Source organism: Gymnoscopelus braueri (assembly GCF_963280865.1).
Source record: "Gymnoscopelus braueri genome assembly, chromosome: 19".
Classification (NCBI taxonomy): Eukaryota; Metazoa; Chordata; class Actinopteri; order Myctophiformes; family Myctophidae; genus Gymnoscopelus; species Gymnoscopelus braueri.
Window position 1 is genome coordinate 15375644 of NC_137621.1, and position 14461 is coordinate 15390104.

Sequence of the window (14461 nt, forward strand, 5' to 3'; positions counted from 1 at the left end):
GTATAATGGACATAAGTATATTGGATGTACGTACGCGTACGTGCAGATGGTCGGACAACCCAGGAACATAATGCCTCTGGCCACTGCTATCGCTGGCTTAGGACATCAAAATTTAGTTTCAAGGGTTCAAGTATTGGATAATCATTTTGTGTTAGGAACAAAATGTCAGAAAATCCTTTGTGATTATGAAGCCATTTGTGCCAATTGTTACTGTCTATCCGAGAGTGCTGCGATAAACACAATACAATCATACGGCTATATAAATGTCTCTAAAGCAGGCCTGCCAGCATTCTGACTGTGAGAATCAAGGAGTTTTTTGGGGTGAGGGGGGGTGAGGTTGGGCCTCCCCAAGCGGGGGGGTCCGGGGGCCTCCCCCATAAACTTTTTAACATATAGACGTAATTTCATGTGTTCTGGGGAATTTGGGGAGTTTGATACCAAATCAAGGTGAAACCAATTAAGGAGAAATGACAATCAAGGAGTCCTCAAGGAGATGTGGTGGAAATCAATGCAGAATCCAGGAGGGTTGGCAGCCCTGCTCTAAAGGGCTATTCACACCAAGAATGATAAACTATTTAAATCATTGTTTTAACTCAAGTGGATGGCAGAGTCCACACAAGCACAACTATAACGATAGTGGTGGACGATATCTTTGGATCACTTTTAATAACGATTTCATGAATGATAGAAACAGTGATAGACAATCAAAATCCTTCAGAAGTACATAATATGGGATGCAATCGGTCTCACCCTCGGAATCAGTGATAGTTAACGGAGAGGACGACACAATTATGAATACCTAATGCTAGCTGGTAGGTTAGCTGGCCTGGCATTACCTCAGGTAGCCTACAACTATCTTGTTTATCCTATTCATAATTTATAATCAGTCAGATTATCCATATAGGTAATAGCAGTGGTGTCCATTTTGTGGTGCCACATATAGAAACCCCATTAATCTTTCCAATAGAGATTTCCGAAAGTATTTATATAAATTATTTTAAGCCTTGAACCAAGCCACCCCAGGCTCCTGGTGAATCATGACCATAAAACAGTTGATTCTGTGTCAAAACATATTTGAAAACCATATTTGAGTATTTATTAAATATAGTATATAATATAATTAAATATTTCAAATAAATTGATACAGAATCAAATGTTTTATGGTCATGATTCACCAGGAGTCGTGATGGCTTGGTTCCAGGCTTAAAATAAATTATATAAATATTTTCGGAAATCTCTATGGGATTTCTTTTTTTTGTGGCACCACAAAATGGCCTTGGTGCCACTGTTAGCAGAACATATCCTTCATCACTGTGAAGACTCACATAATTCATTATAGTTCATTATAGTTATCATGCTTATTGGTCACTTCCAAAATAGACGATCTACAAGCTTCATACGACAGAGTATATACATTAATCATAGTTCAGTAATCATATAGTTAATTCATTTCAGGGTGATGTCCTTCATTGAGAAGAGTGTTGCCAGACTGGACCAGCTGGAGCGACTGGAGGTTCTGGCAGTGGACCTGGGGAGGAGCCATTATAAATACAACGCCCCACCCAAATACTACTGTGTAAGACCACCGCTCATCTATACACTGATTAGCATTGGTGCAAAGAAACTAATTGCAAACACCCTCTTGACTGTAATTGAGTAACTTTGTCATTTTCGAGTACTTTCAAACTTCACAAACTTCTACTTTCACTTACAGTAAGTCGATGTTTCAATCCAATCTAATCCACTTTATTCATAGAGCATTTAAAACAATTGTTGAACCAAAGTGCTGTACCCTCTGTAAACAAATATTAAATACTAAGAGTAAAACAATAAAGATGTTTGTCCCAATCAGGAGATTCCAATTCCACTGAACCTCTTTTCTTTGAGAAATCTTTCTTATAAAGAACAGATGCTCATATTCCCATAATAATCATTGCTGTGGGGGTGTTTGTTCAGTAACAGGGGTCTTGCCATCTCTCGAGCTCTTTTAGTGGACAGAAAATACATTTTCAGGTTGGGTTCCCAATTTCCTCCAATTAGGAGAGAGAATTCATACAGGATACAGGATAGACAAGTGAAAATTGAAAGTGACAAAACAAACAAATTTGGAACTGGAACACTATAAAATGTAAGCAGATAAATGGGGTCTCTCTCTCTCTCCTTATTGGATGAAATTCCACAAATATTTTAAACTTGTGGTATGGCTACAGTAGAGCACACATACCGCTCTGAATGGATCAGACACTTTTCATCTCACCAAGTTCCCTAGCACTCTAGATTAGAAAACAAACTGAATAATTCAATGTGATTATTGAGCTTTTGTATTTTATTGGTTGCACTAAGGAGCTTTTTTATGCACCTGATCATTTGCATTTAATGCTGAATCCTGCTGTGAAAAACCCAATAAACAAAGAAACTGAATGAATTGGAGTGCTGTCCTGCTACCTGTAAAAGATTAAACATATTAACCCTTTTAGACCTGGAAAGCCTATATGTACCTTTCAATCCGGGAAAGCATCTGTGTCATTTTAGATATCATTTCCATATTCTAAGTTTTTGTGTTTTTTTGTAAATTAATGCCCTACTTGATCACATTACAGCGTCACACAAAAACATCAAAAGTAGCAGATCTACAAGCTTGAAATGTGGCGCAAAGCGACGCGTTTTGAGCTTGTGGATCTGCTGCTTTTTGCTATTTTTGAATTTGAATCCTAAAAAGTCACAGTTTTGGACATAATAAAGAGAAAATATATAGCAAGCAACGCAACAACAGTTTTTTCAGAAAACTAAGACCTGAGGTTCCGACTCTACAAATGTCTTCTAAATCCTAACAGTTCTCTGAAAGACTATAGAGCGTCGCAGTTCCCGCCCACTTCCTGTTTTTTTTTGGTGCCGGAAGAAAAAACTCAATGCATTTTTCCATTGACATTTCCAAAAATATTTATATCTATTAATTTAAGCCTCGAATCAAGCCATCATGACATGACATGAATCATGACCATAAACGTTTGATTCTGTGATTTTTTTTTTGTTGAAAACGGCAAAACAAAGGGTATTTATTAAATATAGTATATCATATAATTAAATATAAAATTAAAAAAAATCACAGAAAAAAAACGTTTTATGGTCATGATTCATGTCATCTCGTGATGGCTTGATTCGAGGTTTAAATTAATAGATATAAATATTTTTGGAAATGTCAATGGAAAAATGCATTGAGTTTTTTCTTCCGGCACCAAAAAAAACAGGAAGTGGGCGGGAACTGCGACGCTCTATTGTTGCTATATCAGTGGTGCTCAAACCTTTATGTCAAGGACCCCCAATAATTATATGTATTTGGCTGTGGACCCCCATCTCAAAATATTTTATTCCAGGGACCCCCAGAAGCAAAGATTTGAGTTACAAATGCTGTTTAAAAAATATATGTATTCAAAGATTTGCACAAATGTTGATATTTAAAAAAAATAGCAGATCTACAAGCTCATAGCGCGGCACTCGGTGCCACGCTATGAGCTAAAGTGGTTACACCGATGCGTTCCCGGTTTGAATGGGTTAATGGGTTAATTCGGGACATAATTTCTAAAATAACTATATTCCTCATATAGTACATCTATTATTTTTCAGTACGTTGGTGCAGAATTCATCTGTGCCGTCCAGCCTATCCTGAAAGACAGATGGACCCCAGAGCTGGAGGAGGCCTGGAAGGTAAGAGGGCATCTTTCAATCTCCCTCAGTATCTCACAGCTTTTCAAACTGGATGCCACCAAGGGGCGCCAGTGGGGCCATTTGGGATGGAGAGGGATATGATAACTAAATGACTAAATAAATAATAATAAGTTAAAAATGTCTTCAAAAATCTTCAAAAATCTTCAAAAATCTTCAAAAATCTTCAAAAATCTTCAAAAATCTTCAAAAATATAAAAAATAGCCAATATACTGTACATTGGGGAAAGTCTGGTGACGCAAGGTAACTGTACATGCTCACAACGCAATGCAAAATTAAATTAAATTAAAAAAGGTGGGAAAAAAAGCCATTTTGCATCAGGCTGTGGCTTTTTGGGGGTCCTTGGCATGTAAACTTCTGGAACCCCTGCTCTAGCTGACATCTGGGGCGCCATGTGTGGCTGTTTGTCATCATGAAGACATTCCTTCCGGGAATCCACTCTGCCTTGCGAAATAGGCTCCATGAGTGTAATCCTCATGTCAGTAGTAATCAACAGCCAGTGATTGTTTGTGCCAGAGTTCTGTTCGTTCGTCAGTGCGTCACCGTGAGACATGTCAAGATGCAACCCAGTGCAACATGGCCTTGATTGATGTGAGAATTTCCATGTCATCGAAGCAGAAATGTCACATCCTGGCATGTCACAGCCCAGGATCCCTGAAATGTTATTTATGCAGCAGTGCTTGAAAATAAAGCTGTTGCTCTTAAGAGTCTGAATAGACCTTTTTGACATCAAAAAGTTGTGTAATGTTACTTCCTTAACAGGTGGTGTTACCAATGATACTAAGGCTCTGTTCAATTTAATGTAGCAGAGTCTTTCCAGCGAACTAACATGCACAATAGCAGCACCCTGACATTTGACCCGAATGGAACACTTAATTATTATCTTTGGTAACACCTGTGTGTACCCTACTATTTCATGCTAATATGGCTGTGGGAAAAAGGTCCATTGAAGACAAAGAAGCTTTTGGTTGGTGCAACGGTTCACAAAGTCAGTGGTTTGGTTCTAAAAATTCTCTGGTCTCTAGTTTTTTTTTTTTCCTAAATTTTTTATCCCGCGATTTTTGTAACCCATTTTTTTCACCCGGTGCCAATTTCCTAAGTGATCCTGGGCGCTGCACCAGCCCTACACCAGCACTACACCAGTCCCCCACAGCCAGGGAGGCCAGGGCCGAGCTCATGCTTCCTTCAATGCATGAGAGCCAACTGACCTTCTTGTCACCTGACAGGGGGGAGTTTCCCTGGTAGGACGTAGCGCGTGGAAGGAACACGTTATTCCAACCAGTTCCCTTCCCCTCCATCAGGCGCCCCGGCTGTCATGGGGGAGGCGGTATAGCGACCAGGATTACTACATGTTTTTGTGAGGGTATTAACTACCCTAGGAGACACGGGGAGAACATGCAAACTCCACACAGAGTAGGCCCTTTCGCCAACCCCACCTAGGGTCTCTAGTTTAAAGGCAGTAAACTGGCACACAGCTGGGATGAAATTAAGCTACGCATTGCGGTGTTTTCCAGTGTTCCAGGTAGCTGCTAAATATTCAGTCAGTGTTGAGATTTCAAAGTATTATGAGCTGGCATTCCTGACGTTACTGTCAGCAATATTCTACTGACAATGTGCAAGTTTGACTAATATTCTCGACCATTACAACCATATCTAACAGGCAAACAAAATCATGTCCCACTTTCCCTCAGAGCCGGCGCCCCGGGCAGAATAACCAGAAAGCGATTGTAGATCATGTATTTATTTACGCTATTCGTATATAGGCCGTAAGTGCATAATGTGGAGAACCACCTAGATTGGATAGGGTACACACACAGACATAGTTAACTAAATAAAATGCAATAAAAGCTGCAGTGTTCTTGTGGTCGGTTGACCCTGTACCAATCAAAGTAGGAATCTAATATGTGAATGAAAAGCCAAATTCAATCTCAGAGATCTTATGGTGGTGCCAAACAGGTGATTGTAATCAAATAGGAGGTGATTAAAATTAACCACTTAAAGTCCAGCTGCAGTGGCTTTTTTGCGACCTTTGTTTTGAAGTTTGCTGGTGAGTTTTGGCTGGTTGTCTCTCAGCCAATCACAGTGTCAGCCGACTATCCCGTCCCCTCGGACTATGGGGTCGATTGGCTCTAGCTCGAGGCAGAGAGAGAGTGAGTCAGTGCTGAAGCACATTTATTATTATCATTTCTTATTATTTCTCATCTCAAATGTTTTCAGATGCATATTTTAGTGTACTTAAGTAAGTTTAAAATGAGAATGTTTGTAATACACCATCCCGCTGTCATCTTGAATTAGATTCAGAATAGAGTAGTAGCCCTGTAGTGGCAATAACCAACTTATAATAATGTAGAACACATTTTTTGGGGATACCGGTAATAGTTTATTTCTTATGTCAAAATGATCAAAAAATAGCAGATTTACAAGCTCACATTGCGTTGTGAGGTTGTAGGTCTGCTATTTTCAGTATCGATTTAAAATCCTTATAATATACCGGTGTGTGTGTATATATTTATATATAAAAATCTGTAATAGATATTAATTCGAAATATCTGCCTTGGAACAGGCCTCTGACAGTAATACATGCCTTCTAAAATCCATTTGTTGCTTTTGAGGTTGGAGAGCAGGAGGTTCTATAAAAACCACTTATAAACTGATTTTTCTGGGTTAACTTAAAAGACATGCTACTTACAACCCAGGTAATATGAAAGGATGAGAAAATTGAAAAGGACCGATGTTGGCCGAGGAACCCTCTGACTGCTTCCAGCTTATCTTGTCCACTCGCCATGTATGCCTGTTTCATATCAGTGTTGCTAAAACCAGCATCATCAGGTAATCAAGTAATTTGGTCAGTTGAGTGGACAGCTATTGTCCAGGGAGATTGACCCACATGGGGACAGGGGTTGGTCTTCTCTACTTCTCTTTACCTTTCAGATGATTCTCGATTTTATACCAAGGTTATTATAGTTTCAATGTCTTTGTATTTTTGTTTATTTTTAATTTCGGTTTAGTACATTTTTGGGCGGTGAAACCGCCCCTATAAGTGAGGTTTGGATATTTGTACAACAAATCCTGCGCTGTGATTGGCCAAAAATTTACAAAAATGTACCCCGCCTAAACCTGCACCGTGATTGGCCAATCACAGTCTATTCAGGACTGTGATTGGCCAGTGTCACATGACACATGTGCATAGCCCTATATAAGAAACCATAACTTTAAAAAAACCATAAATTGTTTTTTTTTAAGTTATGGTTTCTTCTATCATAAAGAGTGTTTCAATAAATGTATTTATTTTTTGTACATGATTGGGTGTGATTTTTATTAAAGTTGGTTTGCTAGTTTAGTTTAGTATATACGTTTTAGTTTAGTTTCTTATTGTATTGTAATATGGGGTATTTGTCTGGGGGATACCGCCTCCCCCATGACAGCCGGGGCGCCTAATGGAGGGGAAAGTAACTCGTTGGAATAACGTGTTCCTTCCACGCGCTACGTCCTACCAGGGAAACTCCCCCCTGTCAGGTGATAAGGTCAGTTGGCTCTCATGCATTGAAGGAGGCATGAGCTCGGCTCTGGGCTCCCTAGGCTGGCGGGGGGAGTGTAGTGCCAAGGATCACTTAGATAATTGGCACCGGGTGAAAAAGGGTTACAAAATCGTGGGATAAAAAATATATATATATTTTTTTTAAATTGACTATTGTTTTCACCACGTAACTTTTTGTAATGTCTCGCATACCTTCTGCTATGTGGAGTGGATCTACCTGTACAGATGCATTGCTAGTGCAACTTTTTGCACCTTATGCCTAACCTGCTGTTTTTTTATGCTGTGTATACATTAACATATCTTTGATTCTTCTTTTGACACCCGTTTCTTTCCTACGTTTTCTCCTTGCTCTACCTCTCTCTGCTCCCTTTTCACCTGTAAACCTGTTTGGTCTCCCTGAGAAAGTTTGATCCTGTGGTAGAGTATGACCACTGCTGGTTGACCTGAGCAAGCTAGCTCTGTGGTAAAACTTTCATCACTTGGGTAGAACATGGAAGTTAGAGTGCAGCTTTAAGTGATTAAAAATGTCATACCCACCTTAGTATGTTGACTAAAACTAAGACATGTGTTTTTTTTGTTAACTACAATAACTTTGGTTCACACATCATGGTGCATTTTGACCCACTTGTCTGTATTTTTCTCCTGGTCCAGGCTCTGTTCCTGTATGTGACCAGCCACATGAAGCAAGGATACCAGGAGGAGGAGAGGAACCGTCACCATCACACCACAGCCTCGCTTCACAAGAGACCAGACAAGAAGAACACTGCCCTTTGAGACCCCTGGAAAAGCGTTGCTCGCCAAAAATAAAGTTATTTGGCGAGAGACGAACAACCTAGTCCAAATTAGGCTTTACATTACCAGACTTTTTACAAGCAAGCATAGTACGGACATGTGGCACATGCTGCTTAGTTGTTTATACAGTATATATTAGGAAAATCTTCAGTGTTCATGTAACTATTACTTTATACACTGAGGTTTTTGCTGTGGTGTATTTATCCTCGTTTTCTACATTGGTCCTGTTGAAGACACATTTGTTACCACCAGCCATGTCAGATGTCACAAATTGCCCCGAGTCACGTTTTTCCACATTTTTGCAAGTTCTTCGGATTTAAACAAAACTGCTGTAAATTTCTAACAAAGCACTTTATTTCTTAAATTATCATCTTCTGTATTCCTCTTTGTTAACATGAATCACAACAAATGGATGAACTGTCTGTTGTAGTTGTACCCATCTTGTAAAATGTAAAACAGAATATATAGTATACTTAATCTCAATATTTTGCAGATTCTATAAGCTTAAATCAAATGCTGCCTTTTAGGAAATGTACTAGTTAGAATTTCTCCATTTAATTCAGACTTCAGTTTGTTAACCTATTTACATTTGAAACAACCAGTGATCCTAAACTCTGAACACTGAATTTCACAGAGGTTTTAAGTGGGATGCTTTTACAGCTCGCCTTAAAATAATAAATCCATCTGGGAGTTAAAGCTGCAATCGGTAACTTTCTTGTGCGCGAGCGCCAACATTTCTACTGCTGTGTTCCTACCCAATCACTAGTCTCACGTAGCGGGGGATCTACTCCCACGAACACCTAGCCTGGAATCCAGACAGAGGAGCTTGTTCAGCGTTTTCTTTTTTTTAACTTGGCTTTTAACCCATTAAGACCTGAGGCCGATTCTACGCATGCCTTCTAAATCAGTAGTTCTCAAACGTTTTTGTGCCAAGGACCGCCAAAATGATATGTATTTGGCCACGCGGACCCCCATCTGATAATGTTGTGCCAGGGACCCCCAGAAAATCAATTTGTGTGTGCGCGTGTGGGGGGGGGGGGCAGAAGAGACGATGTGTAAAAAATTTAATCTAAAAGACTTAGCAGATGTACAAGCTCGCACGACGTGACGCGCTGTGATCTTGTATATCTGCTATTTTTGAGAACCACTGATCTAAATCCTATGAGTTTTCTGAAAAAACATATGTTGCTAAACTCTAAAATGACAGAGATGCTTTCCCGGTTTTAATAGGTTAATTGAAAATAATAAAAAACAAACGCTGAACGAGCTCCTCCGTCTATATTCCAGGCTAAGAAATACCTCGGCTGACATCTAAATGCATATACATAAAACCTCTGTCAAAAGGAAAGAACACAAAGAGAGCTTATTTCCATTGTGGTCCTTCTGTCCCAGTATGAAGTACCGCCTTAAAAGTATTTGCATTGGCTAAAGCAATAGTTCTTTTTATCGTTTTAGTCATAGTTTCCACCCAGTTCTAGCACCTAGATTGAATTTAGACGTCAGCAGACATATTGGTAGGTAGACGTGTCTGTCTACAGGAGACTAACCTCAACCCAAAATTCTTCAATAGAAGAGCAAGTAGACCAACTACAACCACCGCATTTATTCTAGTCATATTGTATTAACCATATGATCCCTAGAGTCACTATTCTGGGGCAAATATTTGGCAAAAAATGGCGGATCTACAAGCTCAACTAGATCGGCTATTTTCAGCACAGAGATGGTGTCGGGGGAGAAAGGGGCAGACCAAGTATAGAACCCTGGGGGACCCCGGTCAACTAAAGTATAGGGCTAAGCGGTTAACCACTTTCAACCTGTCGTTTTTTTCATGCGACACCGTCATACGACAAAGTGGTTATTAACATACTCTACCATACAGATTGCTCAAAATAATGTTTTATTCGCTAAAGGAAGTTATGGATTGCAGCTTTAAGAAAAAACTAATAAGAAATGTGAGAACAGTTTTGTTCAACATTTAAAAAAGGAAACGCCCGGGAGAGATTAACCATACCTCCCAATATGAAACCAAATACTTGCCGACTGTTGATAAAAACATTCCATGCTTAAATAATATGGCAGCGTTTTTCACCATTTTTGTGCACCGACACATTTCTTCTAATGGTAAAATTAACTCTTGATTAAATCAGATCTGTGACGATGCTATCAAATCATGCAAATAAAAAATCACAGGATGGCTCTGAAAGGCATACAATAGGGACAAAACAACTGAAATAAAATGGAAAGGCAATTTATCAATGGGCTCCTCATCCTTTTGTCCACTGTGAAAGTGACAGTCGTTGATATAACTGGGTTCCTTCCTGCGCAGAGATGTTAGGATGGGACGTGTTGCTTCGATAAAACTCCACTTGTTGCATGATCCTCCAGTAGAAATCCTGAGGTTTGCCTGTCCCCGATCCACATAAGACATTACTGTGTGCAAACAGCGATATGATATCAAAGCAGTCACGTGGTGGATAACGGTGGTCTTAGGAGAATGGGGGTGAAACATGGAGGTGGACTGCTGCTTACAGGCCAGTTGAAGCCCTGGCTCCTTCAGATAGAAAAAAAAAGGCCAGTAGTCTACGTCTCCATGGTAACAGTATGGAAGAGTCTTGCTCATTGGGTGGCTTTAGTTTTTTTGCTTTTACTACTTTTTGCTTTCTTCTTAAGTCCGTCCATGTGCGCTCTGAGGAGATTGGAGTACGCCTATAAGAAGGTTTAAATAGGAAACATTTTAGTCGCTTTTCAAGTCTGTGGTCGCCAATATCAACTGTTGCATGATACTACTTTGACTGTTCAATAGAAGTGTTATCTATGATTCTCAACCTTTTTCATTTCAAGGACCCCCAGTTTGATACCATAATTTTTTTAACACATCACCCGCCAAGGTATTAAACATCGTTTGTTATCCCCTTGCCAGCGTTATTACCTTCATCCGATGATCTTTGAAATGCTGTGCAAGCGACATTGTGTACCAAAAAAACATAACAAAATAGTCCCTGTGGGTAGGCGGAGGGATCTGCGTATTCAGAGGAACAACAACGTTCCAACTGCGATCCGCCATTTTGGGGCTATGGCCCGCTGAAAACGGTGGTTTTCAATGCAAAAAACAGCAACTGAGTTAGAGGTGTTTTTCTGAAAATCCCATCGCCAGGGCGGATGGAAGTGACGTTTTTTGGAATGATGTCACATCCACATACTTCTATGAGTGACGATGGATCATCCCAAAGCTGTGTTACGGTGCCTAAAACAGCGTGCCTAATTTTTTTTATAGAACAACTTTATGCGTGTTGGCGGGCAAGTGGACTATTTAACCGATTGACTGACAGAATTATTTCAGATTTTTAGCTGTTGCCTGCCAGAGATTTATCATTGAAAAAACAAAAAGTACTCAGGAGCCGAGATACATAATTTTTAAGTTTTAAGTTAACAAGGAAGTGGATAGGAGTCTAGATCTTCGAAAAATCATATCTCCTTGGTCTTTGGGTCAAATTTTTTAAATGTAAAAACGCATATATGCGTTATTGGCAGGCAAGTGATGGATTCTAAAGAATGCATATATGCGTTATTGGCAGGCAATGTGTCGACTTTATGCGTGTATGGCAGGAAATGAGTTAAAAAAATAATAAATCTGTTTGTAAGAAACTCTTATCAAAATACTCCAAACCTAGAAAACAAAGACCTGCGAATAGCTAACTAATGCGAACTAAGTCTGTTCTTGATTATTTGTCTTTCAGGTCGATAACAATGTCATAAACACACTGTAAAAATCCACTTATCCAAACAGGATACCTACCATCTGGAACTTGATTACTTCTTTGGTGCTGACCTGGAAATGCAAGAAAGTCAACGTGAACAACAAATAAAGTCACATTAACAAATGTGTCTCATAAGCCTACACCCAAAAAATGACTTATTTTCTATCAATTGCACACCCCATGAAGCCTTGAATCCATGGATTTATTTTTGTTTTTGTGGCATTCCTAAGCCAATAATTTGATTCCCGTCTCCTACCGGCTAATGTATCCGGTAGGAGACACAAATTAGATTGTTTGTGTCTCCTACCGGATACACAAAAGGTCATCAAATTATTGGCTTAGGAATGCCACAAAAACAAAAATAAATCCATGAATTCAAGGCTTCATGGGGTGTGCAATTGATAGAAAATAAGTAATTTTTTGGCCATATATGCTAATGTATTTTCCTGCTTTCGCTCCACATTAAATATTTCAAATAGCAGATCTACAAGCTTACAACCCATTTTCTGGGAACGTTTTCCGTCAGAATATGGATCCTGGGGTTTAATGGGTTAGTTAAGTGATGTACGTTATAGACCGCAAACTCACCACTGTGCTTATCCTTTTCTTGCCATCCGACGCTCTGATGAGACATTTGGTGTCTACTGGTTCAAAGGATTCTGCATTGCCCTTCCTAGGAACCGGTTTGGTTCGACCGTCATCTGGAAGGTCAAACAAAACAAAATGTAATCCAGTTGACTCGGTATTGAGGATAACAGGGCAGGCATCGTCATTAATTGCCTTAATTTACAGAACTCCAGATTGTGTCAGGGGATTAATTGCCATCAATCACCCCGCAGCAGGTACACTCACATTTCTTCAATGTGATGACAACACTACCAGCGGTTCTGCATTTCTGGAACAGTCGTGTGAGTTCAGTCAGAAACTACAAGAGAAGAAAAACAGAAGTGTCAGTGCAGTTAAAATCATCCGTTTTCAATGTATCCACTTGCAACTCTGAAAGTGTACAAAAGTGAACCAAATGGACCATTTTGTGTTTTGTTGTTACAATGTAATTACTACATTATTGTCCTTGCTACAATGAACAACTACAAGGGCACGTGCAGTTTATCATTTTAGATTATGATATGTAATATAAAGGTAATTATGTGATTACCATTAAGACCCCCTTGAAAACGAGATGCTACATCTCAAGAGGTTATTCCTAATAAAGAATTTCCATCGTGCGATGATGAGGCTAATAAGCTAGTTCTCTCCAGGGGAATAAAGATTCAGAACAAAAAGGAAAAGTCAATGTCTTTTACATTGTTACTACAATGTTGAAGTAATCATTTTACCCTTATCTAGCCTTGGATCAAGACTATATGTATATATGCATGTGTGTGTGTGTGTGTGTGTGTGTGTGTGTGTGTGTGTGTGTGTGTGTGTGTGTATATATATATATATAGATATATATATGTGTGTGTGTGTGTGTATTTTATCAAGTCTGACTTAAATACATCTACGATAGTATTGGTCCAAGGCTTATATAAAACATTTTATTTCATCCCAAATCTTCCTTAACCCCTGTAGAGAGCTACCAGACAGTAGGAGCCTTATGCTTAGAGACAGTCATCACATATTTAAACATGAATGATTCCTCTAACAACACATTCAGCCATATGGGTGTTTTGTCAGACTCAGAATGTAATGTTGTGTAGCTTGTGTAGACAAACTAAACCACTGTGAGTGATGTCTTTATCTCACAGCCATTTTGAACACTTTTGAACCACGAAAGCTTGTAAACACCAAACCAGAGTTAAGCCACGAATAAATCTACTGTCTACAGTAGGCTAGAATGTTAGCATGCAGAGCTAGCTCTTCAACTAGCTAACGTTACACAGCAGCAACAAGCTAATGCAGGGTCTTGGATGAGCTTCAAAGTAGTGTTTGCACCGTCTCCCCTTTTCGTCCGTACATCTACATTAACGTTCAGATTTCAAATATAAAGTGCTTACCCCATGGACACGGATGTTGCGATTATGTACGGGCCCTCAGAAGTACCCGTATCTTCCGTATTGTTCAATAAAAAGCATTTTAATCCGATCGGTGGCCATTTTCTCATAGAGTTATAAGGTTATCAAGAGTGTAATACACCTCCCAACCGATAGGGTCACGTAGTCGAAAGCAAACGGTGAAAATGGCCACCGATCGGATTAAAATGCTTTTTATTCAAAAAATACAGAAGATACGGGTACTTCTGAGAGGCCGTACATAATTGTAACATTTGTGGCCATATGGTAAGCACTTTATAGTTGAAATCTGAACGTTTATGTAGATGTACGGACCAAAAAGGGAGAAAGTGCAAACACTATTTTGAAGATCATCCAAGACGGCCATAACAGATGACCGTCTTGTGATCCAAGGCTAGGGGTGTACAATCTTTTACATGTTGTAGCCCAGCAAGACAGCGACACGTGACAAAACATACGTTGTAACAAAAAGCACAGTTTGACGGGGTTTGATTGACCTTACCGAGTCGTTTTCAAGTAGCACCATGTTGGTTCCCCGATGAGATTTAATTAGCAGACTTGTAGTGTTGGTTGGATGAGTGGTTAGCACTGTAGCTAACTGATGCTGCTAACTCTGTCTCTGTGAGAAGCACACGTA

At 39.5% G+C, this 14461-nt stretch overlaps 2 protein-coding genes across 2 annotated transcripts in view; one reads left to right on the forward strand and one right to left on the reverse strand.

The window, feature by feature from the left end:
• xgb (x globin) overlaps positions 1-8036 on the forward strand; it is a gene marked incomplete at both ends in the record, with an annotated part of 16370 nt that extends 8334 nt beyond the window's left edge. The window contains 3 exons of the mRNA XM_080414185.1: positions 1456-1576; positions 3625-3705; positions 7914-8036. Of these exons, the coding sequence (XP_080270311.1) occupies positions 1456-1576; positions 3625-3705; positions 7914-8036 (325 nt within the window). The remainder of the gene's footprint in view (positions 1-1455; positions 1577-3624; positions 3706-7913) is intronic.
• Positions 8037-8392: 356 nt separating this feature from the next.
• Positions 8393-14458, reverse strand: srp14 (signal recognition particle 14). Its single transcript, XM_080414969.1, has 5 exons — positions 14327-14458; positions 12665-12737; positions 12401-12513; positions 11851-11883; positions 8393-10760 (listed from the first exon to the last, which is right to left on the reverse strand). Exons 1-5 carry the CDS (start codon positions 14348-14350, stop codon positions 10671-10673), a joined length of 333 nt encoding a protein of 110 aa, XP_080271095.1. The 5' UTR covers positions 14351-14458; the 3' UTR covers positions 8393-10670.
• Between the last annotated feature and the right edge of the window lie 3 nt (positions 14459-14461).